Source organism: Oryza glaberrima, chromosome 6, assembly GCF_000147395.1.
Source record: "Oryza glaberrima chromosome 6, OglaRS2, whole genome shotgun sequence".
Classification (NCBI taxonomy): Eukaryota; Viridiplantae; Streptophyta; class Magnoliopsida; order Poales; family Poaceae; genus Oryza; species Oryza glaberrima.
The window spans coordinates 13,615,857-13,643,100 of NC_068331.1; the positions used below are offsets into that span (position 1 = coordinate 13,615,857).

The 27,244-nt window shown below is 41.6% G+C and overlaps 4 protein-coding genes across 4 annotated transcripts; 3 read left to right on the plus strand and 1 right to left on the minus strand.

The window, feature by feature from the left end:
• Positions 1-701: 701 nt before the first annotated feature.
• Positions 702-3,579, minus strand: LOC127777276 (peptide methionine sulfoxide reductase B1, chloroplastic). The gene is made up of 5 exons (XM_052303850.1): positions 3,273-3,579; positions 2,227-2,335; positions 2,074-2,139; positions 1,735-1,932; positions 702-1,024 (listed from the first exon to the last, which is right to left on the minus strand). Exons 1-5 carry the CDS (start codon positions 3,511-3,513, stop codon positions 994-996), a joined length of 645 nt encoding a protein of 214 aa, XP_052159810.1. The 5' UTR covers positions 3,514-3,579; the 3' UTR covers positions 702-993.
• Positions 3,580-6,899: 3,320 nt separating this feature from the next.
• On the plus strand, positions 6,900-10,232 carry LOC127777275 (phenylcoumaran benzylic ether reductase Pyrc5-like). Its single transcript, XM_052303849.1, has 6 exons — positions 6,900-7,269; positions 8,113-8,247; positions 8,636-8,873; positions 9,024-9,227; positions 9,317-9,662; positions 9,795-10,232. Exons 1-5 carry the CDS (start codon positions 7,075-7,077, stop codon positions 9,481-9,483), a joined length of 939 nt encoding a protein of 312 aa, XP_052159809.1. The 5' UTR covers positions 6,900-7,074; the 3' UTR covers positions 9,484-9,662; positions 9,795-10,232.
• Positions 10,233-15,958: 5,726 nt separating this feature from the next.
• On the plus strand, positions 15,959-18,544 carry LOC127776356 (pentatricopeptide repeat-containing protein At2g03880, mitochondrial-like). Its single transcript, XM_052302719.1, has one exon. It carries the CDS (start codon positions 16,132-16,134, stop codon positions 18,058-18,060), a length of 1,929 nt encoding a protein of 642 aa, XP_052158679.1. The 5' UTR covers positions 15,959-16,131; the 3' UTR covers positions 18,061-18,544.
• Positions 18,545-20,560: 2,016 nt separating this feature from the next.
• On the plus strand, positions 20,561-27,069 carry LOC127776355 (toMV susceptible protein tm-1(GCR26)). Its single transcript, XM_052302718.1, has 9 exons — positions 20,561-20,808; positions 22,588-23,238; positions 23,350-23,556; positions 24,067-24,282; positions 24,361-24,583; positions 25,418-25,665; positions 25,750-25,928; positions 26,166-26,419; positions 26,600-27,069. The coding sequence occupies exons 1-9, from the start codon at positions 20,707-20,709 to the stop codon at positions 26,749-26,751; spliced, it is 2,232 nt and encodes a 743-aa protein (XP_052158678.1). The 5' UTR covers positions 20,561-20,706; the 3' UTR covers positions 26,752-27,069.
• Positions 27,070-27,244: the final 175 nt, after the last annotated feature.

The following is a 27,244-nucleotide window of genomic DNA, read 5'->3' on the forward strand; positions in this document are numbered from 1 at the left end:
GAAGACAGGGGAGTATAGCCATCGTTAAACTTGGAGCTGTCTACAGTCTCTATGCTAGCGTCGTTGATCTTGTCAGAAGAGCTGAAGTAGTCAACGATCTCAGTAGACGAGCAAGATCCGAGTGGCTGGAGTAGGACACCGACCTCCCTGAGCTTGATCTGATTTGAGCCGAGACTAGATTAGATCGGGAACTACAGGGGGAAACAGATCTAAATCCAAATGTCACTTCGAGAAGGGGTAGAAGTCGCAAGGTGATTGTATGCCGGCGTCCTATCGAGGAGGCCACGCGAAGGAGTTTTTGTTGAAGATTCCCCCGAGCGATTTGAAGCCATCTCGAAGAAAGAAACTTTGGAGTAGATCTCGGCTGCGTTTGGGAGTCCAAATGGAGTCGAGTGGTTTTTCCGTCCCAACTGGTTCGAATCCAAGTCAAGGAGAAAAATCTTGCCGAAGTCGTCCATGATGAACTTGAGGCTACCGAAGCGAAACACCTGCCCTGGAGAGAAGACGAAGTCGTCGATACCCGAAGGAGAATCCATCGCACTTGTCAACGAGAAAACTTGATGCAGCCCCTACCTAGCGCGCCAACTGTCGAAACTAGAATTCGGCAATACGAAAAGTGGGTTGCGCAAAGTATCTAAGGTGGATGGGTGATGAGACAAGGGTTTATATAGGTTCAGGCCTTCTCGATAAGAAGTAATACCCTACTCCTGTTTGGGGATTGTATCCGTTGGTTGTTGTATTGACGATCTTAGTTCCTTATATAGACGGAGGAGACAGGTTTATAAGATAGAGATTTAACTTAATATGGTTTAAATCTCCTACAACTACTTTACAATCTTACCGAACTAGGACTACACGTCATTTCCTTGATACACAAGTGAACATAATACCCAAGTCTTAATTCTTTACATATTCTATATACATAATCTATCCCTTATAACTAGTCGGATAGTGTAGCCGTGTAGGTACATGGTAACCATAATCTTCACAGGTCTACTGGGTCTTCTTCAGCTTGAGAGATGCGCTGCAAGTAAGAAGGATAAAACAGTGAGCAAACAATCTCATCGACTAAAGACGGTTCCTTCTTTTGTGTGTGTCGTGGTGTTGTTGGTTATATGCACTTTGTGCAGAAGCTGAATGCTTTCTTTTGCCTAGTGAAATTACCATTATCTAGGAAATATAAATTAAAAGGCGGTTCTATTTCACTGGATGCTACTAAATTTTATAAACTAATTCATGGCAACCATGCCCTAGTAAAATATTTCATCTGTTGTAAAAGAAAATGTGATTCTCTTTCAAGCAGTGGTATACGCAAGGACAGTTTTTTTTTTTTTCCTTTTTGAAGATTTGGTCAGAGTGCATTCAGTTGTAATTGGCACCTATACACGTGTGGGCCTTTGGATCCACTGATGGCAAGCTGCAACTCTGCAGTCATGTATCAACCAAAAGAACATGTATAGAAAGGTCCTTCGGTGCAATGCAACACATATGAGACAGATATTAGCTATGGTACTACTATGTATATATGCACGGAAGTTTACTTAGAAACTAATCTGGGACTTACCGGAGTTGAACAATGGGAAAAATGTTAGTGGGAAAATTAAGCAAACAGTTAATTTCGTAGATACCCCTCAAAAAAAATAATTTCGTAGATATGGGAGACAATGTTTCTGTTCAGATTTCAAATGAGGCCTATGAACAATTGATAATAAGTGAAGAAAATCTGACATATACCTATTGATACAGTATCTTTTCCCTGTTGGTCGTGGCCCATCATCAAACACGTGCCCCAGATGAGCGTCACAGACAGCACACAGCACCTCAGTCCGAGGCATGAATATGATGGACATATCAAGCTTGCACTTTACATTATCTCCAATGGGTTGATAATATGACGGCCACCCAGTACCACTATCAAATTTGGTCGATGACCTAAGACCACCAGAAAGCAGTAATGCAGAATAATGAGCAGACTATAATACTATTGTTTTGGTGCAAATCGAAACTACTATCTCTAGCTTATATGAAAGAACAATCTTCTGCTCTGACATGACAATCAGGAGGAGTGCTTACTCAAAAAGAGGGGTGTCACAGCAGACACAATGGTAGATGCCCGGGGTTTTGGTGTTCCAGTATTCCCTGATTACATAACAAAAAACACAAGACCAAAATGACATGGTGTGCAACTACACATTATACTTGGATTAGAGTGTAAAGCAATCGTACCCAGTAAATGCTCTTTCTGTGCCCTTCTGCCGAGTAATGTAATACTGATCTTTTGTCAGGCGCTTCCTCCACTCCTCATCAGTCAGAGATGTACTGTAGTTCGGTTTACCTGCCTCAGAAGAAATGAATATTTGGCTATTAGTGAGAATTGAAACAATTGTTGGAACCTGGCTACATACAGATCTGGAGTACTTCAGAGTTAAGAGCGTATGAAAAAAAAATATCTTCAAGCCAGGCGGCATTCTAGCATACCCCACAAGTTTGTATAGTCAACACTGAATACAAGCATTTGCTCCATAAGAAAGCAGAACATCAATGCATTATTCTCTTAAAGATTTGCTCCACATTGTGAACCCTGAAGATCAATTGTTCTAACAAACTATAAAAGAAGGAGCTGCTGGCATAGACAAAATCGATACTAGTCAACTCAGTGACTCACTGCATACAAATGCTTGTAAGGCTCTACCAGGATATAGCAAGAATGCACAATTCTCTTAAGATTACCTTAGATTTGTAACTGATGTGTGTTTATACTATATGTTCTGTACTCTGAACTAAAACACAGAATTCTTTTCTTTCTTTCTTTCTTTCTTTTTTTTTTTTTTGTCTTTGAGGTACACAGTCCGAAATTCACACCTATAAAGAATGTCCGCACTATTGACTGGTGAATACACTTGTGAGTAACATATAACTGTTTGAATGAAAATAGCTAAAACCACTCAGGATCTATGTAGCTAACTTATAAAAATGTCTTAGTTGCAAACTTGAGCGGGCAATAGGGGCTTCACTCCCGAATTACGGTCTAGTAATTTTCTAAAATGTTCTTAAATGCGGAAAGAATTAGACATAGAATCGGCCTACAGCAGATCTTTTAAGATCAATCAAACTCCCTCCTTGTTTGCATCGAATGCACATACAAACTAATCACCATTAATTCAATTTCTATTTCCACTCGCGAATAATTCCCTTGCATCCAAAGGAAGCAGGCAACAACGGGCTCCCACTAGGTAGGTAAAGAAGTTAGAAGGTGAAGCACCACACGGCACCTTGGGCTTGGGCTTGGGCTTGACCCTGCGGCGACGGAGACGACGACGACGACGACGAAGACGATGAAGCGGCACCCATGGCACGAACGGAGGCTCGCCTGTAGCTAGCACGGCTCCACGCCACACCACAGCAAGGCGCCAAGGGCAGGGCGGCGGCTGGGAGGCAGGAGGGGCGCGCCCGTGGACGTGCTCTGAAACTGGAGGAGGCAGCGGTAGCAGCCGCGTATTGCCGCATGGCCATTTTCTTCGGCTCGAGAGGAGTCGCGTCGTTTGGCGGACGGACCGACCAGCCGGGCGGATTTGCCCCTGCGAAACAGAGGGATTCCGTGGCTGGCGATGCCGAGACGTGGGTGAACTGAATCGGTACACGCAGAAGCTGCAGCAGGCACGAGCGTTCCAGTCTGCACTTCACTGGACCAGTCCGTTTCAATTGCCAAACAGGGGTCGCAACTCGCACGCCCACGCCGCCACGACCCATCATCCGGCCACCCGGGCTATGGATTGTGTGGCATATCAAAATTTCTGTCACCAAATTCCTGCGTGAGCTAGATGCAAATAGAACTCTACGATCAAGCATTTATGTCAAAATTTGTATGGATGGACAGTTTTAGCTCAAAACATACGATCAAGCATTTCTGCAAATGTGTGTGTACTTTGTTTATAGAGTGAATTGCACCAGCGGTTCTTAAACTCATAAGCAGATTTCACCTAGGTCCACGAACTTACAAATCGCATATCAAGATCCTTTAACTTGGTTTATTGTATCATTCCGGTCCAAAGCTTCATTTGACCGTGGTCTTACCCACGTGGCATGCCACGGTGGACCATCGGTGGTCACATACAAGTGTAGGGACCAACCAACAGGTGGGGCCCACTAAAAAATCCCTTTTCTTTTTTCTCCTCCTTCTTGTTGCTGACGACGATGAGATCCTAGGGCCACCTCTCCCCTCCTCTCCACCAACAACCCCCTATCCACCGGTGAGCTAGTGAGTTGGCTGTCGCTAGCTTGACCTGCGCCCACGCAGGGTGAGAGAGGAAGCAGCCGCCCGGTGGAGGAGAAATGCTGGAAGATGGGGAATTATTTTCTCATCTACTCCACTGACGGCAACGACGACGGAGAGGAGGGGAAGAAAGAGGATCCCCGGCCGCTTGAGGAGCCTCCTCGGTGGCCGCCATTGTTGACGGTCGTCATAAACAAATTTCGACTGTCAATATAACTAAAATAATAGAGAATTAGCTTATACTTGCAATACATATTTGTTTTCAAATAATATAGTTCCACTTGTACAAGGAGAATAACATGTTGAAGGAATTTATCAAATAAAATAAAGAGAAAGTGGAGAGAACCTCACTCCTAAGCAAGCAAATGGATAAGGAGGGCCCACATGACAGGTGTAACCGCCGAAAACCGCCTTATCTACCACAATCGTCATTGGGACCCACATGTCAACCACCCTGCCAAACTTGGGGGCCTACTGGGCCAGCTCAGGTTCGGCCAAACCCTAGCAACTGCGGCTCCAGCTGGCCTTACACGTGGGCATCTAGGATCGCATGCTGATGACGGTTACGAGGGTAAAATCGACATTTCGCATGCTAGTAACCGTCATACCGACCCTATAAAAAGAGGAGCTTACTTTACTTCACAACACACTCAAGCAAGCTCAAATTCCTCTTTATACGTTAGTATTAGTATTTTAGTGCTAAGTGGAGTAGAATATAATAGTATTCGGAGTCCTCAGAGTCTTCGGAAGAGTTTTGGTATGGCTCAAGCAACTTTTGTATTCTCTTCTATAATACTTTCGATATTAATGAAATACTCTTCTATATATATCTTTGGTTCTTACTTTATATCTGTGGCGTACCAATTGTATGGGTAGCCTACTAGAGAGGTGCAATGGTGCGGGTTTAATGTCTAATTTATCAATTGCTCTATGTCATGTGCACGGGTATAGAGTATTATTTAGTAATGTAAGCATCATGCTTAGATTATTAAATATCATTAATTGGGCATATATCCTACGGGACAGTAGAGATGGGCCGTTGATAGTGACAGCTCAGTACGGATATTCCTTCACGTTAGTATATAATCCTAAGACAAATTATTGGGGAGGGTACTCCTCCGTATTTAGCCCCAGTTGGACGGCTATGACGGGTTATCGTAAGGAACTCGGCAACCCGGGGTGGTCTCTCGAAGTACCAGGAGGGCACTGTTAGGGGGTATTGGCAACACGATTGTATACTAGCAGATGTAAACTAGGATTTGAGTGGATACTAGAAGTATAGGAATTGAATGCTTTCTCTTTCTTCTTTCACTTAGTTAGAATTACTTTATTATGAGGATTTGATCAGCTTCGTGTCACTCTACCCCTAACTTAACCCCTGCCTAGACTTTGACAATTACAAGTAATATATGTATAAAGTGCATTAGCAAAGTTCACTCTTATTATCTTCCCTTGGGATTAAAAATATGTTACCTTGGAATACTTCTGTAATCATAAATATACCAGGACTATTTCTGGTGTCATTGCTGGGAATGAATATTTCTAGTAATGTCGTTAAGAAATACCAACAGTGTGGCTGTACCGGGATAGTGTAGGTGGCGACCGGAAAGCCGTTGCTACGCCGCAAGTGATCGCCGGTGACCCCTTCGGGATCAAGCTGGCGTCCTTACTGCTACGACTACTTTCCCAACGCCAATGATCACCGGAGCAGTTCGAGGGACTTCACTAGGGATGGCAATCGGGCGCGACAGGCACAGGTAGTGCCTACCCATACCCGTGCCCGTGAGATTATTTGTACCCGTGGGTATGCCCATTACTACATTATGGGTAAGTGTTGTTACCCATGCCCATCGCCCGCGGGCGTGCCCGTTTACCCGCCACAACAAAAGCAGTGGAACAAAAAGTCTACAAGCTTTTAAGTTCGAACCGAACTTAAAACATCAAATATTCTCTGCCTTGGTGTAGTGTCTCTCCTCTGGTGGCGATAGAGGAACGGGGAGAGAAATAAAAGGGAAACCGTAGAAAACAAAGAACGTGGCTTATGTATCCTAGTAGATTTTGCTCCTAGCCTACATGTAAGTTAGATTTCGCGGGTAAACGAGCAAAGCGGGCATGGGTAGTGATTACCCATACCCATGCCCATTTACCCATCTGGCATAGCTTTTGACCCAATAAGAAACCCATGGGTATAAAATGGAGAACAAACCCAACCCTAATAGGGTTTTTATCCACGGGTAAACGGGCAAATGGGCACAATTGCCATCCCTAGACTGCGCCCTCTATTTCCACTCCGGCTGACGGCATTGCAGGGGGTACAAGGAAAAGCGCGTCAATGGCTTCAAACAACGGTTAGTAACCCTAAGAATTCCGTATAAGGGTGATCATATTTAGACTTAGCACTCATGTTAGTAGATCGCAAAATTTACATTTAGGAGTACACATTTCTGGTTGTATAGTTAAGGGACCTAAAAAATCTCGCTAATAAGTGAGGACCTCCGGTGAACTTATTTCCACGCAATATACTAGGAAGCGGGCCAGGCTGTTCTGGCAGGCCCAGCCGCCCAGGCGTGCCGATGCCTCCGGGGTCCGGGCCACCGTAAGCGGGTACGTGTCCACTGTCCAGATTCATCCACACCTGACCCAGGCACGCAGACAAGTCTAGGTTCGCCGTCGTCCTCTTCTTCCCGACGCTTCATATAGTTGCCTCGTCGGCGTGCACGATCCCCCGCCGATCAAGCTAGCCGGCTAGCCAGCGAAGCAGCTCCGGTGCTACTTCTTGCCTATACCTCGCAACTTCTCTCATGGCAGCGGCGGGGAAGGAGCGGAGCAGGGTTCTGGTCATCGGCGGCACGGGCTACATCGGCCGGTACATCGTCGCCGCCAGCGCCCGGGAGGGCCACCTCACCTCCGTCCTCGTCCGTGACCCGGCGCCGGCGGACCCTGCCAAGGCTGCCGTCCTCCAGGGCTTCCGGGACTCCGGCGCCACCCTCGTCAAGGTCAGCTGCCGCCGCTCCTTCCTCGTTCTTTCTTTTCCCCATTTCGTTTCCTGTTCATATGATGAATTCTGCATTGTATTATCCATGGTGAGGAAGTAGTAATGGGACAAGTGATTTGGTTTCTTCTATCTGTCAACGAGGATTGATTTTTTAATAGATTTGTGAAAGGGAAGGAATGGGAGTTCCAAAAGTCATCCAACAACCTTTTCAACCTGTTCATTTCAGTAAATAAGATAAGAAAACCAGTGTGGTGATACGTGGATTAGTAGAATACTATCTCCATTTTTAATAGATAACGCCATTAACTAATGTCCATTTAAAAAGATTACGTAATACAAAAATTTTAAATAAGACGCATGGTGAAACATGTCCAAAAGTTAATGACGTCAACTATTAAAAAACAGAGGGAATAGTAAAATGTTCAGAACCAAGTAGAGGTTATGGGGTTTAAATCATTGCTTTGAAACATGACTCAAAGTAACACTTTTAAAAAGAAACTGCTTGGACTTTCAAGATTTCGTCAGTGTTCAAGCCACAAACTAATTGTCTCAGATGCAGACAGATGTTCAAGTTAAAGCTTGAATTCTGGTTTTAACTGGGTTGTCTCACTGCGTAGTGTGTTATGATGTACTAATGTGCAAAAAGATCTTCTGAAAGCTCGTGGTCTAGTACAGGTAAAATGTCATAGAGCTGATTGTTTATATGCCCTTCTTGATAGTAAGTGCAGTTGTCAGATTAAACAGCAATGATATATCTCAGGTTCCACAATGATTAGTTTATGCCTCATGGTATGATTTGATTTGATGCTGACATATAAAAGTTATTCCTTTGCTGGATAATTAGGGAGATCTTTATGGCCATCAAAGTTTGGTGGCAGCCATCAAATCTGCTGATGTGGTTATCTCGGCTGTGGGTTACGCGCAACTAGCAGATCAAACCCGTATTATTTCTGCTATTAAAGAAGCAGGGAATGTGAAGGTGACCACCTAAACTTACATTACAAACATTTCATGGCTGTTATACTTCAAATTTCTGTATGCATTGAAGAGTATGTCGTTCATCTATCATGACTTGTGATGTTGCTTTGTGCATTAAGATAGCCTTCATGGATGATTTTGAATATTAAGTTGTGATATCACTAGCCTTGTTTGGTACAAATAACCCTGATTCTAATTAACAGAGGTTAATATCTGTTTTCTCTTCCCACACAATAAAGCTCTCACATGCAAACAATTTAATGCTGGATGTATTTTTTTATATTTTCTCGAAACTGTGGTGAGCTTGCTCATTTGAAGAATCCTTGAAAGGTGGCTTAACTATCTAGTTTCCATCATTCCTTTTGATTAATGTGGATAGTATTGTGCAGAGATTCTTCCCTTCGGAGTATGGTAATGATGTGGACCGTGTACATGCGGTTGAGCCTGTGAAATCAGTGTATGCTACAAAAGCTCGTATAAGGCGTGTAATTGAGGCTGAGGGGATCCCATACACATATGTCTCCTCGAACTTCTTTGCTGGTCGTTTCTTGCCAAGTCTGGCACAGGCCTGGATCAAGGGCCTTCCAACCGACAAGGTTATCATCCTTGGTGATGGAAATGTAAAAGGTAAAACTGATCATGTGTGCTTATTATGCTTACCGTGTGTTGTTTTACTGCAGAAGATCTCTCTTATTTCAACAAGATATAAATTGAACAAGAAAAAAATACGGACACATTGCAATGCATATATTATTTTTTTTATTTTGTCAAAAACAGGAGTCTTTGCCACGGAGGAGGATGTGGGTACCTACACTATTAAAGCTGTCGATGATCCAAGAACCCTGAACAAGATCTTGTATCTCAGGCCATCAAGCAACATTTTGTCTCACAACGAGCTCGTCTCACTCTGGGAGAAGAAGGTTGGCAAGACATTTGATAGGGTGTACATCCCAGAAGATGAAGTCCTGAAGAAGATTCAAGGTGAGAATCAGCCATGTTCTCTCAAATGCAATACTTATGTTCAGTAGATGCTTATCCCTATTTTTTCCTGACATTTGACTTTAATTCAGAATCCCCAGCACCGTTGAATGTCGTACTGTCAATCAACCATTCTGTCTGGGTGAAGGGGGATCACACCAACTTTGAGATCGAGCCTTCATTTGGAGTTGAAGCTACTGAACTTTACCCCGATGTGAAGTACACCACTGTGGATGAATACCTGAACAGGTTCCTTTGAAATCTGTACAAATCCTACAAGGCTCGAATATATAAAATATGGAATAGATATTAGACAGTGAAAGTTGTGTTTTTCAATAAGCAAAATTTAATTTTGTACAAAACGCTCTAAAGTGTAATTTATTGAGAACAGTGATGCTGGTGCTGTCTTTGCTGCCACCGCCAGATTCATTGCCGTAGGTGGTTCTTTCAAATATACTCCCTCCGTCCCAAAAAAAACCCAATCCTGGGTTTGAATCTGGACATAGTGTGAATCTGGACATACACTATGTCCAGATTCAAATCCAGGATTGGGTTTTTTATGGGACGGAGGGAGTATGCAAGAAGGTGGTTCTTTCAAAGCTCAGCTGAGGGAATATATGCAAGAAGATGGTTCTTTCAAAGCTCAGTTGAGGGGACCTCTCAGTTCTGGAGAGGGCTCCACGAAGTGAAAAATTTAGTGTAATATATGTGTTGTGAGAGGAATGTGAACAATGGGGAGGCACAATTCTAGGAATATGTGTGGATGGGAGAGTTGCTTCTTTCGGTAGGCTTGTTCATGAATTTCTGTAGTCCAATCAATATTTTCTTTTTAGAAAAAGGTATTTGAAGTAAGAATGTCTTATTTGAAGCATGCTATACTAACTTACTAATTAATGGCATGTGGCCTCATTGCTGATGGTCATGTACTCATACGTGTTAGCTGCTTCAGAGAAAGATCCAGAAATGAAGTGAAACCACAATGATTTGGCACACAACTTTTTTGAATCAGATGTAGATGTTCAAAATTGAGAGTGTACTGATGCCTCAATCATGTTGATAGGTACCCTAAAAAATACTGTTAATAGTTTGATACACTGGAAAGCGAGTATAATTGAGGTTACCGTATTTGTAATTTGTGATATATTGGCATATGCATCTGGTGAGAAACAAAGAGAAAATATGTATGCCTCAAGCTAGAACACGATAAAGTACCAGAAGACAATCACCTTATTAGAAGAGAGATGTCCTTGCGCTTAGTAAAATTCATCGAGTGTTGTTGTATAGTGGGTAGTATTCCGATGTACCAATAAATCTTCAGAGCCATCTATATATACAGCAAACCGATTAACATTGTGCGTGCTCTCGCGATAGCCTAAACGAGTGACCCCTCCTTTAATCAACTAGATGGATACCCCGCACGTTGCTGCGGGAGGATTGTGTGATAATATAGTAGATATGAGTTCTAAAATTTTCTCTTTTTTTTGTTGACCTTTATACAACTGTTGGTATTTCTTAACGACATTACTAGAAATATAATTCCCAGCAATGGTGCAGAAATATTTCTGATATATTATGGTTACAGAGTTCATCCGCAAGCGCACGGATATACCATTCTAGTATTTCACTTTAGAGTATTCCAAGGGTTCGTATTTGTTTAATCCCGTGGTAAGATTATAATAGAGAGAACCGTACTAATAATTTATATATTACTTGTAACAACCAAAAGTCTAAGCATGGGTTAATATAATTTAGAGGGTAGAGTGGTACTAAGTAGAAGCATTCACAATTATCTAAGCTAACTGGAAAGAATATAGAAAGATCTTATTCCTATGCTTCATATTATACATACATATTATACATACATCCTAGTTATATCCTTACTTATCTAATACCATCTTTCCGATGCTCTCCTGGTGCTTCGAGAAGCCATCCCTGATTGCTGAGTTCCTTACGACAATCCGTCATGACCATCCAACCGGAGCTAAATACAGAGGAGTACCCTCCCCAGAAAATTAACTTAGGACTATATACACGCGCGGAGGAATACCCGTATTGAGCTGTCACCATCAGCGGCCCACCTCGCTTCCACAGCATATAATCCTAAATGATGATATCCAGTAATCTAAACACTACGCTTAAATTACCAAATACTACTATAATATCATCGTCATGACATAGAGTCATCGTATACACGATCATTATACCCACACCATTGCATCTCCCAGATAAGCTAGCATTATAATGAATATAACTTGCATATATAATAAAGTTGGCATTCGTATACTCGGAAAGTAGTACAATACCAAAGTAATATAAAGAAGAATATTCTAAATAAAGTACAAGTCTTACATCCATAAGTCTGATTCTCGACATCGTCCGATTGATTGATCGTCTATTTTGATGTCGATTCTCCTCCATTCTAGGTTCATTCTTTGCAAGAGGTTAGTAATCCTAAAGCCAGTGGAATATTTATTATTAAACGTAAATATGCATGGCAAGCATAACTAGTTCTCCTTTATTTTGGTAGTATTGACGGTCGAAACTAATCGCTAACGACCGTCAACAACAACCATCCTAAAATTTTCTTTCTTACCTACTATACAATTATTTTTTTCGTGTGTTTATCTATTCTTATACTTTTATCAATTATCTTGAGGTTATAAATGATTAGGTTGTATGGTATGCCTTTTTGGGGAAGAGACGCAATTTACACCCTTGATGAATCATCCAAAGGTTAAAAACAATTAAGGTGATGTGGCTTCATGAGAGAAGAGAGAATTAGCATTAACTACACTTGGTGGGGATGAACTTTATAGATATATAGGATCAGTGCACATACGACCACAAGCTCCTTTCTAAAAAGGTCACCGCGCAACAAGAAAATGGACATTTGGCCACATTCAAAAAGTGGTTTCGCTAGAATGCCATCCCGAAAACGTGTTTCGCTAAAATGACAATATGAAGCGCGCAATCACAGCCACTTTGCCATTTTCTCCATTTTCATCATTTTCAATTCCATTTTCACTGGAATTCGGCTTGGAGGGAGCGGGGGAGGCGGAGGTGGTGGGAGATTGGGGCGGCGGTGACGACTTCGTTGGTGGTAGAGCTGGTGAGGAAGGCTGCCGCGGAGAGCCACCACGGTCTTGGGCAGCCGCATCCGCCGCCGGACGGCGCCGTCCTCTGCCGACCACTTCTCCGACGACGGGCACGGGTGACGGCGCGACCTCCGGTGCCCGCTGCCACCACCTTCCCCGACGATGACGAGTTTCGGCTAAGTTGATAAGGGGCAATTTTGTCTCATCACCTAGTAGAGGAGAGAAAATCTTTTTGAAAATGAATAAAATGATAAAAATGGCAAAGTGGCGGTAGACGCACGCTCCATATTGGCATTTTCTCAAATCGCGTTTTTGAGATGACATTATAGTGAAACCACGTTTTAAACATGGCCAAATGTCCATTTTCTGCCGCGCAACCCTCCCCAGTCCCCACACACGCCTTCTCGTGAGAATGAACCGTGTGTTGTGTGTGCTTTTCCTACTGGGCCGATATGAAGCCCATAAACACCATGAGAGGAAAAAAACATATGGGGAGCTAGGGTTCCACCTCGATCCAAAATCCAATGGACAAAATAATATTCATAAAAAAAGAAGTACAAACAAGAGTCAAAAGCAAATAAATAAGCTCCATCCTGAGACCTAAAAATGCCTCCTAGTTTCAAGCTTATGTACATTCCATCACAAATTTCATCTCCTTTTCTGATACTAAAAAAATGGTGGGAAAAAGGCAAGTTATATAGGGAGAAAGTTATTTCTAAATTATGTAAAAGTTACTCCCTAGAAATATATAAGTTACTTTTCAAACTAGTTTAACTGACTTCCAAAAGCCCTGAAAAGACTGCATCTTCTAACATGAAAAAAAAAAGGTTATGTTACTCGTTTTGCATCTCTTCATGTTTATTTTTTTATACTGGCAAATACTCCCTCTGTTTCATAATGTAAGACTTTATAGTATTCCATATCTATATAGATGTTAATGAATCTAGACATATATGTATGTCCAAATTCATTAACATCTATATGAATGTAGGCAATACTGGAAAGTTTTACGTTATGAAACGGAGGAAATACATATCTACGGTAGGGATAATAGTTACTTCCTAGAATCATATAAGTTACTTTTGAATAACACATATTTAGCATCATAATATCTTGCTTATTAGCTATATAGAGTATTAGAAAAGAAAATCTGAGATAAGTTTACTCAATGAAAACCATCCATATCTGTCGACGAGTGATACTAGTAGACCAGATGATTAGGGTATTGGGATACATTGGAACGAGGATCTAGGTAACACGACATCAAGCAAGCAGAAGACAAGGATTATACTGGTTCAGACCCCTTATCAGGTAATAGCCCTACTCCAGGGGATTGATGATGGAAAACTATAGATTACAATGGAAGTAGACGAAATTGATGATACCGATAAGATCGTAGTCGAGGTATTCGACGAGATCTCCTGGCGACTTGGCTTCGCGTACTCTGGCTTCATAAACTATGGTGGGTGTGTTGGCGATGAGATTCGATGCCTTGCACCCCTCCTTGGGGGTCCCTTTTATACCGTGGATTATCTTGATCTCCAAGTAAGACTCGGAGATATTGGATCTTATACGATATAACAGAAACTCTATCCTCTTTGAGCAGGACTTTGGAAATTGCTTGGCTCGTAGAGATATTTTCCATAATCTGTAACAAATTCCTACGGCGTACACGGGAACAATCGGTGTACGTGAAGGTATGCCATATCCGTATATTTTATAAGTCATAGGATATGAGGTATGCCTTATCCGTAACCATGACAATATCTTTAACATATTGGCGTCAAATCATGCACACAAAGCGCAAAAAAAAAATTGCATCGTGAGACTCCGATCCTTTTATTCCTAAAATATAAAGGATTTTGGAAGAATATTCGTAAACTAGATAGTGTGTCACATCCCTCCAAAATCTTTTATACTCTCTCCATTCAAAAATATAAGGGATTTTGGGTAGATGTGGAATGAGTCGGAACATACTTCATGTCTAGATTTATTGTATTAGAATTTGTCACATCCATCCAAAATTTCTTATATAATTGGACAGAGGGAGTACTTTCCATCAAAATCTTCATTTATTTATTTTATAGGATCATACTCCCTCCGTTTCATATTATAAGTCATTTGATTTTTTTTCTAGTCGAACTTTATTCCGTTGACCGATTTTATAGAAAAAGTTAACAATATCGAAAATATAAAATTAGTTTTATTAAATTTAACAATAAATATAGTTTGATAATATGTTTATTTTATGTTGGAAATAGTATTATATTTTTCTATAAACTAGAAAAATCGCCCGTGCGTTGCAACGGGTAAAGATGTTTTTTCAATGATATACTAAGAGCTGAGTAATAAACTGAAAATATTGGGATCACTATACATTATAATTGAAAAAGGTAATGAAAATTTTAATATTGGGATCGCTATATATTACAATTAAACAAGTTAATGAATATCTTTTCTGGGTTTTGGCCGAAAGCCTTCCTTCCTTTTAGTCCTAGGCAAGTCCGCTACCTCCCTCCGTTTGGCCTACTTCCCTCCATTTGGTCTGCTTCTTTCGACTCATCAAATCCCTCCCTCCATTTGGCCTGCTTCATTTGACTCATCAAATCCGGCCGAATCTTTCTCGATCACCCAAAATTGGTTGAGGATTTTTTATCTACTCGATCTCCTATTTCCCTTTTTTTCCAAAATCAAAGCGTAAAACTGGTGATAATTAAAAACGATAAGGGAAAATCGCCGTCATTATCGACAACTGTTAGATTAAATCTGACCAAATAAAATAAAGCCGGAAAAATCATGGAGAAAATGATAAATGAGGAGTGGGAATCGATTTTTTTTTGCAATCAAATTAGAGTAGAAAACACACTATTGATATGGCGTCGGTGCGGCGCCAGGGTTCAACTTGGGAGACGTGCACAGAATAAATTGGATTAAAAAATTGAGTGAGAAAAACCAAAAGGGAGAAAATAACCTGTGACAAAAAAAATTGACGAAAAAAAACAAAAGGTCCGAGAGGGGCGGTGAACAGATCGGATGTAAAAAACGGAAAAAAAAACTAATAGCACGTGCGGGAAAAAAAATTCTTTCGCGTGAAAGAAAAAGTCAGAAAAATACCGGTGAGAAAAAACCAAACGGAATTTCTTTTACTGGCGAGACTTTTTTTTTTCCTTTTTTTCAATGGAGCCGGACGATTTTTTTTTCATTTTTTACTGACGCGCGGCAGAAGCTTTTTTATCGCTTCTGAGTCGGACATTTTCTTTTCTTTTTTTTACCTCTTTAGTCGCACTATTTTTTTCCTTTTTTTGCTCGGCCTTTTTTTCCTTTTTTTTACTCGGACCTTTTATTTTACCGGCTATGGAATTTTCTCGTTCTTTTTAAGTAGAGAGATAGGGATTAAAACCGTAACATAAAATTAAAACTATATTTGACATACTAAAGTACCAACAAAAATATCTTCAATTTTTTATAATAGTAGAGATTTAAGTTAAACTTAAAAAAGTTGACTAATAAAATACTTCATCCGTTTTACAATATAAGACTTTTTTAGTATTGTCCATATTTATTTAGATGCTAATGAATTGCATACATATAGATTCATTAATATTTATATAGATGGAGTCTTTCGTCGTGAAAGGTGTGGGGCCAGTGTCCTGACACGAGTGCCCTGGGCCTGCAGCTCCTCCGTCTCAGGCGACGTCGGAGGCAGAGCTCCAGTCCTCGATCGTCTGCTCGCTGCTCCGGCGGGAGGACGAAGAGGAGCGGCGGGGTTGGGGGTGCTCCCGCCTGCCCGCCCGCCGGCCAACCAGTACCCTATGGCAGCAGCTTTCCTACTATGCCATGTTATTGCTAGATCCGCCCCTGCTGGCCGGAGCCGCCGCTGCCTCCTCCACTCCGACCCCCACACCGCGCACCCCCTCCTCGTCGCATTCTCCCGGCTCTGCGCCCACGGCCCGCTCCGCGACGCGCTCGCGCTGCTCCCGGACCTCGCCGCGGCCGGGCTCACTGCGGACGCCGTCGCCGTCTCCCGCCTCATCAAGCTCTGCGTCCGCCACGGCACACCCAGCGATGGCCGCCTCATCCACCGCCACGTTTTCGGCGGCGGCGATGTGGCGGCGCCCTCCTGCAGCAGCCTCTTTGTCTCCAACTCCCTCGTCTCCTTGTACGCCAAGTTCGGCCTGCTCGACGACGCACTCAGGCTGTTCGACGGAATGCCGCACAAGAATGTCGTGTCCTGGACGACCGTCGTCGCTGCGCTGGCCAATGCCCGCGGGAGGAAGGAGGACGCGCTGCGGCTTTTTGTGGCCATGCTCAGGGACGGAGTGGCTCCCAACATGTACACTTTCTCGTCCATTCTGGGTGCTTGCAGCACGCCCAGGGTGCTCGCGGCGATGCACGGGAGCATCGTTAAGGTTGGGTTGGATTCGGATGTGTTTGTGCGGAGCTCCTTGATTGATGCGTATATGAAGTTTGGAGATTTGGACGGTGGGCGTCGTGTCTTTGACGAGATGGTAACACGTGATTTGATCGTGTGGAATTCGATCATTGCAGGATTCGTGCAGAGCGGGGATGGTGTCGGGGCGATAGAGCTTTTTATGAGGATGAAGGAGGCTGGGTTCTTGTCCAACCAGGGAACCTTGACCAGTGTTCTCCGAGCATGCACTGGTTTGGTCACACTTGAGGTGGGGAGGCAGGTTCATGCTCATGTTCTCAAGTATGACAAGGACCTGATTTTGCATAATGCACTTCTTGACATGTATTGCAAGTGCGGTAGCCTGCAGGATGCAGATGCCTTGTTTGGCAGGATGCCTCAGAGGGACGTGATCTCTTGGAGTACCATGATCTCTGGTTTGGCACAGAATGGGAGAAGCATTGAGGCATTGAAGGTTTTTGACATGATGAAATCTGAAGGGCCTAGACCAAACCACATAACTATGGTTGGAGTTCTCTTTGCATGCAGCCACGCCGGTCTAGTGGAAGATGGTTGGTACTACTTTAGTTCAATGGAGAAACTCTTCGGTATTCAACCTGAGAGAGAACACTGCAACTGCATGGTCGATCTACTTGGTCGGGCAGGGAAGCTTGATGATGCTGTGAAGTTCATCCATGAGATGAACTTTCAGCCGGACTCAGTTATATGGAGGACTCTTCTTGGGGCTTGCAGGATGCACAAAAACGCCGATCTTGCAGCATATGCAGCAAAAGAGATCCTTAGACTGGAGCCTGACGACCAAGGTGCCCGCATATTATTGTCAAACACGTATGCTGATTTGCGACAATGGGCAGATGCTGAGAAGTCGTGGAAGATGATGAGAGACAGAGGGGTAAAGAAAGATCCTGGGCGAAGCTGGATCGAGCTGGGTAAGCAGGTCCATGTTTTCATTGCTGGTGACTTGTCTCACCCATGTTCAGAGAGTATAATTCAAGAGCTGAGCCGACTTTTCAGCAGGGTCACAAACCTCGGTTATACCCCCCAGACAGAGTTTGTGTTGCAGGATCTGGCAACTGAGCAGAAGGAAGATCTATTGAAATATCATAGTGAGAAGCTGGCAATAGCATTTGGAACGATGAACGCGATGGAAGGGAAGCCCATAAGGATCATGAAGAACCTCAGGATCTGTGGTGACTGTCATGCATTTGCGAAGCTCGTCTCCAAGAGCGAAGGCAAGGTGATCATCATCAGGGACCCTGTTCGTTTCCACCATTTCCAGGATGGAGTTTGCTCCTGCAATGATTACTGGTAGGGATGACAGGCACTGTCCCCCATTCGCAAGGTGCAACGAAGGTTAGCAGTGAGTAGTGACCACATCAAAGGTCTGATTTGAAAATGTCTCCAAAAATGTCCTGTCCGTGTGCTATTGGCTGGATGCACATACATGTCAGCATACAGCACTGGACAACATGTACGGTTGTACATGTTACTCCTATCACATCAACTCCATATGTTCTCCTACAGCTGATCCTGAGCCACATCTAGATTTCAGTGGAAGTCTGAAAGAGGAGCGTGAGAAAGAAAGAGCTAAGCTAGTCGAAAGGAGGAAAAAGAACAAGGACGGAATGCAAAAAAAGGGAGAGGAGAAAGAGAAAGGCAGGAATAGAAACCGCAGCCATAGAAAAGAGAAGGCCTGCTGGCCAGCCTTCTTCCCCCCTCTTCCAGCTCATCCAAGCCAGCAGTTGTCAATCATTTTCCCCCCGACTTGGAATCTCTGCAAAACACATGCACCTACAGGCAAGTCAAAAGACATTTCATTATCTACTGTATGTATGTTCTTGGAAAGAAAGTTTGCTTTGGATATACATGCTAATAATATCTTGATGCTTAGCAAACAATAATATTTGGTACTCCATTTTTTCATTCTTGCCATATGTTTGTATTCAGCCAAGTTAGGTCAATATGCTTGAATTCTGGGTGGAGATTATTGTGGGTAAAAAAAAAAAATGTCAAATGCATGTGATGTATGGGTATCTCCACAGTTAGCCTAGGGGGCTCATATAATTTGACAATGAGTATGGTTTCCAGGAATAGCTCATGTTGTCAAATTGATTCAAAGTACCTATCCTAATATCCTATATGCATAAAGCCTCTTGACATGTTGGTTAATTATTTTCCTAATCTAGGGGAGAGCATTATGATGTAATGTAAACTCTATAAGGTAAAGCAATTCAGAGCATCAATTATCTTGGAGTTGACGGGACACCAGCAGTTTTTGGTGAAGTTGACAACCAATATGCCATGATGGTTATTTATCTGAACCAGCTGAAGGGCTACAGAGTCCACCCCAGTAGCAGAAAATGTGCCCTTTGTCCAAAGATGATAGGACTCCTGTTAGGGATCTTTCAAGTAGAATTGCTGGGATGTGTTAGATTGAACAAATAACAGTTGATAGCGTAAAAGAACAAAAGTAAAGAAGTTTGCCTGTGGCCTAGGGGATTCAAATACTTTAGTCCATGTTTAATCTCTTCCCTCTTCCCATCAGGCTTGAATGCTTGATCCTCTGAGAACCACAACACAAATGTCTCCGTGCCATCCTATTTAGCTTTGCATATGCTTCTTAACATCCCAAGATCTACGATAGATGAGAGAACCACCATCAAGCATACCATTTCAGTACAGCAAAGCCCTGGAATTATATTACCAAGTTGTCAAGTTAAATACGCTATGTGTTCCTGCCTCTTTTTTTTTTTACTTCTTTGAAGTTAGTGTTCATTTTATGTTTTTGTATTTCTACCATAATTCATCTGAATTCTCTTTGACAGGTTCAAGGGAAGTGGCTGTAAGGTCATACATGGTGCGTATAATGATCCATGTGTACCCTGCTATGTAGTTGTTATGACTTCTGAGATGTGCTTGGGTATCGGACATGGTTAATGGCTTGTTTCAAGTTTCATATAATTTCAAGTTTCAAGTTATGATAAAACAGTGATAAGATCATTGCCAGTTAAGACTGAAATAATGTGCTGAAAGTTTGTCTAATTTTTGTGAAAACTGAATCCCTATGGCTCTTCTTCCTCTGCTATTGATTTTGAAGGTTATTGTAACCATCTGTTGATGAACAACGACATCATGAAGTTAACAGAGTATCAGTCTCCTAACAAAACCAGTAAAATGAGTTCTGTTATTTGCCTTTTCTTTCTAACGCAGAGCCTGTTTATGAGCCAACTTCATAAATTACTAGGCTTTCCTGGATGATCGGCCTGTTACGAATTTGTGTTGCGCAGCATGATTCTATCACTTGGTAGTTCTTTCCTTCGTGAAGGTGTCTACTTGACTTGTTGGAGTCTGCTTCTGTGGATTTAGATAACTTTCACCCGCATCCAGATTCCATTTCTTCCTGTTATGATAGCATGCATATCACATGTACTCCCTTGTCCCTCATAAAGTCTGTTGTTCTAGCAAGTCAAAAGCGAATTAAACAAGAGATTCAAAAAATCAGAGCAACAAGAAGAACAGAGTATTATTGATTCGGTTACTGAAACGAGGGGAAAAAAAAGTTGAACTGACACTATAGATAAACAAACAAGATTCTCTCTACAAACAAAATAATAATGCGATCTACAGAATCCTCCCCCAACGAGGCGATCAGGATCCCTCTGATCCAGTGAATAGTGAATTCCATTCCATGTGATGCGACGTGGTAACGCGGGGAAAACCGCGCTACGAAATCCAGCAAGCGGCCCACAGTGCGACTGTGCGAGCCCGCGAGTCCCCTTCATTCCAAATCAAACGATGCAACTGCAACGGAGACAGATTTATCCATTAATAACTGAAGTCTCAATCTCAATTCTCCTCTCTCTGTCTTTCTCTCTACCCACCCGCTACCAATCCCCTTCGCTCCGCTCCACTCCTCCGGATCTCCGCCCCGCCCCTTCCATCTCCGGCGCCGACGAGAATGGAGCTGCTCTGCATCGGGACGGCGGACACCAAGCTGGACGAGCTGCTCTTCCTCGCCGCCCGCCTCCGCTCCACCCTCGCCGCCACCTCCTCCGCGCAGGTGGGCTGGCGCTGCTCTCTCGCCCTTCTGCTCTGCTACTCAATTTGGTTCCCGCGCGAGATGTAGACTCCTAGGGAAATAGGGGAATAGGGAGTAGGAGCTCTATATCGGTCCCCTCACTTTGTTAATGAATCTCTATTAGGGGGGAATGAGTTAGTGCTGGATGTTACGGAATGTGATCGTCTAGGATTTGCGGCTTATACAGTGATTGGGGAGAATTATCATGGTAATTAGCATGTTCATAGGTTATGCAATCATTATATATTACTTTTGTGCTTAGTATTGAGAAATGATAATGCCTCCTCACTAGTCTTGAAAAGATGTTTATTATTGTAGAATTATGCGTTATTTAAGGGTGTTTAGTTTTGGGATTTTTACTCATAATAATTTAATCAATCCATAGTGTTGTATTAATTGTTTTTCATTTCTCTATATCCTTGCTTAGTCGGTTAAGCGTTATCTACACTTACAATGTACCATCCCTTTTGGACCAACCAGAAAACCATGTACCGTCCCATGCACAATACCGAACATAACTCATCATGTACCATCTTATAGAACTTCTAAGGAATGTGATTGTTCAACATTGTTGTAAGAACACATTTCTGAAAAACTTCCAGCTATGATATACACCAAGCAAAGTTTCAGAAGTAAGAAAAGCTGGTGAGGAATTTTAAGAAACAATTTTTTTGCCACTGAAAAACAGCAGGTTGATAGAAAAAAAATTACAAAGTATCTTACAGATCGGGACTAAACATTATTTGGATATATGAATTAGCAAAATGCCACAATTCATTTAATGGAGGCTGTAGTGTTTTTTTTTTTTTTTTTTTGAAATAGATGGCAGGAGCTCTGCTTATTCATTAAAAGAGGAGTAGAGTCAACAACATTACACAAATAACACTTATCCTGGGCTACAGACTTAGTTGAAAACCGCAAAGATACCCTTAACACAATATCACTTCTCTCACAATGCACACTGCCCCAACCATGCCATGCCATGCGACAGCTGTACTAGCCCAAGGAAATGTGCATGCTTGTGATAGTGAGTGCCTGCTTATAGATCAAAGTGGTGACTTTGAGGGTGAATGGCTATGGTGACTCTTAGACTGGTGGTGGCAGCATCAGCATGGCCTCCATAGCAATGTGGGACTGCCATGCCCTGCTTGAGCATATTGTTTGCCATCACCATGGCCTTCTCAAGCATAACCCTCATCTCAATTGGCAGCAATGGCTCTATTAAATGGAGGATCTTGGGTATGTTGGCAGCGAGATCATGGATGATTAATTGCTCTGATACCGAATACTATGATTACTAGATTCATGAAAGGTACTCTTCGCTGGGATGATAGCTAGGCGACGTTGGGGAAGAATTAGTTCCTTTGTTGCTTTTTCCTGGATAATGAGAGGTGGCCACCATAATGCCATATATAGTGAGCCTCTTGATTATTTTATATAATAGATAAGGATTATAACATAAGGTAGCTAATTCTTATAAAATGGAAATTAGAGATAATAGAACCAATCCTTTCTTTGTGCCATATGCCTGGCCTTGTCTTGCACATGCTGTACGGATAACCATTGTTGTGTTACATATCGGAATGGAAAATTGTCTGCACATGTGGCATTTTTGTGCACAGTTTAAATTGCTTGGCTACTTGCAGAATTTTTTCAATTCAACAATTTTCTTATGAAAAGTTACATGCTCCTTGGATATACTGTAGATTTCTTATTTTCCTTTGATATAGTGGTGCATCATATGGTGTAATGACATAACAGGTTCAAGTAAGCATTGTGGATGTCTCCACAACTAAGAAGGTGACATCACAAGATTTTAAGGGCACCACATTTATCTCAAGAGATGCAGTTCTTTCGTGTCATTTAGGTGTCGATCAACATGAACTTCCTAGTGACAGAGGTGAAGCAATCACACTCATGTCAGAGGCTCTCCAGAGCTTTCTAAAAAGAAGATATGAAAGTGGTACTCTGCTAGGTGCTGTTGGATTAGGAGGAAGTGGAGGAACTGCCCTAATTGCTCCTGCTCTAAGATCCTTGCCACTCGGAGTGCCTAAGCTTATTGTATCTACTGTTGCTAGTGGCCAAACGGCACCATATGTTGGAACATCGGACTTGGTGTTGTTTCCTTCAGTTGTTGACATATGTGGCATAAACAGTGTCAGCCGTGTTATATTATCTAATGCTGCTGCAGCTGTTGATGGAATGGTGCACGGAATATTAATGGAATCCAATGAATCTGATGAAACTGCCACAAAACCAACTATTGGTATTACAATGTTTGGTGTGACAACAACATGTGTAAATATGGTCAAAGAAAGACTGAGCAAAGAAGGTTATGAGACACTTGTATTCCATGCCACAGGTGTAGGAGGAAAAGCGATGGAAGAACTAGTTAAGGGAGGTTTCATACAGGTACCACTTTCTGGTAATTGTGATGATAACTCATAATCTCAGTTATCAACTCCTTATGTAACTGGTAGTTGCAGAGTTTTTTCTTTCTCACATTTATTTGGTTGCATATAGGGTGTATTAGATATAACGACAACAGAAGTTGCAGACCACATTGTTGGCGGTGTTATGGCATGTGATGATACAAGGTTTGATGCAATTATCGACAACAAAATCCCTCTTGTTCTCAGTGTTGGAGCCTTGGATATGGTCAACTTTGGAGCTCGAGATACGATACCTCCTGATTTCACAGGAAGAAAGATACATGTGCATAATGAGCAGGTTAAGTATAACAACACTTTCCAATGGTTTTTATTCATTTTTGACCAAAATATGCTTGCATGATTATTGCTGAACTTGTTTCTTCAGGTGTATTTTCCCTTGTAATGCACTATGAAGGTATAATCACATTAGATGGTTATGTCAACTCAGTGCTACAACATTGGAGAATTATCAGTAAATATGTTATTAAATTTTTAGATAAACATTATACATAATTTACTACATATAATGCTATTAAGGTTTCAGGATGATTTATTGTTGTACAGAATTTGTATGGGGGTATTTTTTTGTTGCGAGGATATGAAAATTTCCATCTCCTTATTCTGTATGCTGGGTGCATTTTTTTAAAATGTATCATTGCAGGGCATTTGCACAAGTGTTGTGTTGTCTAAAATGACTCTTTAGAAGTCCAATTTCAAGAAATATTCTCTTATCTCCTGTACCATTGTTTGCGAGTGCTACATACATTTCCTCTTTGTTACAATCAGTAACAACTCTCTTATCTTACAGGTTTCACTGATGCGAACTACAGTAGAAGAGAACAAAAAAATTGCTGAGTTTATAGCTGATAAAATAAACAAATCTTCGTCGAATGTTATTGTTTGCCTGCCACAAAAGGGCATCTCTGCAATAGATGCACCTGAAATGCCATTTTACGATCCGGAGGCTACATCTACGCTGCTGGATGAATTATGTAGCCGTATAGAGAAAACTGACAACAGAGAGGTTTCCTCATATTTCATAAATTATTGCCTTTTATTTTTATCTCTTCAAGTGAACTAAGCTGTTTTAGATTATTGACAGGTCAAGATGCTTCCATATCATATAAATGATCCGGAATTTGCTAATGTTTTGGTGGACGCATTCTTGAGTATGGATGTAAAGGCATCTAATACAATAAGTCCAGAAAACAGCATGGTCCAAACTAATCAAGATGTAAATACAAAAGAATATTGTTCAACACAGAGAACTTCAGATAGTTCTATCATATGGAGATCTCCAGTAGATTTTCCTGATGCAAGACCAGGTTAGTTCTTATTTGATCTGCATATCATGAGCTAAAAACATTTTTATGCTCACAAAGGAAACTGTAGAGGTTATCAAATATCTACATATTCTGATTCCATCTACATGTTCGTCGTTTTTATCATAGAAATTGCTGCATGAGGTTATTGAAGTTATCTGATGCTCACTTTGGTATTTTCTGTTCAGCGTTACTGAAACATCTAGTCGGTTGTGAGAGAATGGTTATCTATTAATTTATTTATGTTTCTTATAGAATCTGCAGCCAACATCATGGTGCTTTCCTCTTTTGTTTTATTTACTTGATTTCCATTTTTGTTTTGACTGTTGTGCTGTGGTTATCCAATACTCCTACATATTTTCTGTTACTCATGAAATATAGCGGAGGTGGGTTTTTGTGTGTGTGTGTGTGTGGGGGGGGGGGGGGGGGGACTGAGTTGGTTTTCTGTTCTTGATTGCTTCCCAAATTAATTGCCAAGCCCTTTAAACAGGAGAGTTCATAACAAACAATCTCATAACCAATCTGTAGTGAAATCAGAAGATTAGAAGCTAAGGGAGGAGTTTTTAATGTTTTGTGTTCCAAATAAATTGCCAAGTCCTTTAAATACACAAATAATCTAATAAGTGGCTTGCCTTGCAATGAAATTGGCTGAGGCCAACCATAGCAGAAAATATTATCAGTTTATGCATGAGCGGAATAATTCAATCATTAATGTTTTAAAATTATTATCTCAAAATTGGCTGCATGTTCCAAGGCATGCTTCATTCATTATATTTTACTCCTGGTATTTCTTGCTACAATGACATGCAATGATGGTTTGCTCTTATATTCTTACAGAAACTTTGCAAAAGACAAAGTCAGTATTACATAAACTAAAGCAACAAATTGTTGAGGGTACTCCTGTCATTGGAGCTGGTGCTGGCACTGGCATATCAGCCAAGTTTGAAGAAGCTGGTGGAGTTGATCTTATAGTTCTGTACAACTCCGGGCGGTTTCGCATGGCTGGGAGGGGTTCATTGGCAGGACTATTGCCATTTGCAGATGCAAACGCTATTGTACTTGAGATGGCCAATGAAGTGTTGCCTGTAAGTCATCAGATACCTTCGGCACTGTGCCTGTCAATTGATTTTTTACTAGTAGTAGATGTTAATGACATACTGTTTATTTAGGTGGTTAAAGGAGTTCCGGTTCTTGCTGGGGTTTGCGCTACTGATCCATTCCGTAGAATGGAGTACTTCCTTAAACAACTAGAAGCTATTGGATTTTGTGGTGTCCAAAATTTCCCCACTGTTGGTCTTTTTGATGGCAATTTTCGACAGAACTTGGAGGAAACTGGAATGGGCTACAGGTGTGATTAATCATATTTGGATTAGTAAAATATATTATCATCCTGGCTTGAAGTTCTGATATAATTCATTGTTTAGTTAATTTTCTAGGAAAGATCCAAATTAGCTGCCCATGAGATCATTAATCCTTGTTCTTTAGCATACACAGCAATTTTCTCAATGGCTTAGCACTGAATTTTCCCTCCCACATCTGGGGAGAATTTGCGTTGGATTGTTTAACCTTTTTTATCATATGACAGCTTGGAAGTGGAGATGATCTCAAGAGGTCACAGCATGGGTTTTTTGACGACTCCATATGCTTTCAATCCTGAAGAAGCTGCTGCCATGGCCAAGGCTGGAGCTCATATAATAGTGGCACATATGGGTCTAACAACAGCTGGGTCTATTGGGGCAAAGACTGCTGTCACTTTAGATGACAGTGTCAAACGTGTTCAAGCCATTGCTGATGCAGCACTTGGGATTAATCCTGACATTATTGTTCTGTGTCATGGAGGTACACTTTCTATTTTTGATAAGTCGATGGTCACTTCTCTTTTGCAATATAGGATTGGTCTCATTCTAGTACTTGAATATGGATATACCCCTATCCACATTCGTAGTATCCCCACACTAGGTTGTTATATTTTATGACGGAGGTAGTAGCTATCAACTTATCATTGGATATTTTCATCAGGTCCCATATCAGGGCCGCAGGAGGCAGAGTTTATCCTAAAGCGCACTAACAGGGTCCATGGATTCTATGGTGCATCAAGCATGGAGCGGCTACCAGTTGAGCAAGCTATCACAAACACCATGAGGGAGTATAAACGGATTTCCATAAAATAAGAATGATAGTTCAGACTTCAAATATGTCCTTTGCTCTACATGGTACTGATCTTCATACTGATTCAAAGAACAATAATGGAAGAGGAAGCCAGGTGTTTGTGCATTGTTGTACCATATGCGGCACATGTACTCGTGTATTTCAGTCGGAATAAAGAATGATAAGCGAATGATTTCGTGCTTACTTAATAACTATCCATACTAAGACGATAAGTTACTGTAACCATGACAAAATCTGTGATAAAGACCGAAATTTTACGGACCAAATGGAAGTTCGGACTTAGACGATAAGCGAATCTGTGATTTAGATTTTGGCCAAAATTTAATAGGCTCGACTTTTTGACGTGATCTTGTCTTCTTGCGGCCCCATCATTTGGCTTTTTCCCTAATAAATGAATAAACATAAATTTGTAAGTAAAATTTTTATATATGTGTCCTTGATGAATTAAAAGCCAATGCTGAAAAAAAAAACTACGTTGAAAATATCTCAAAATCA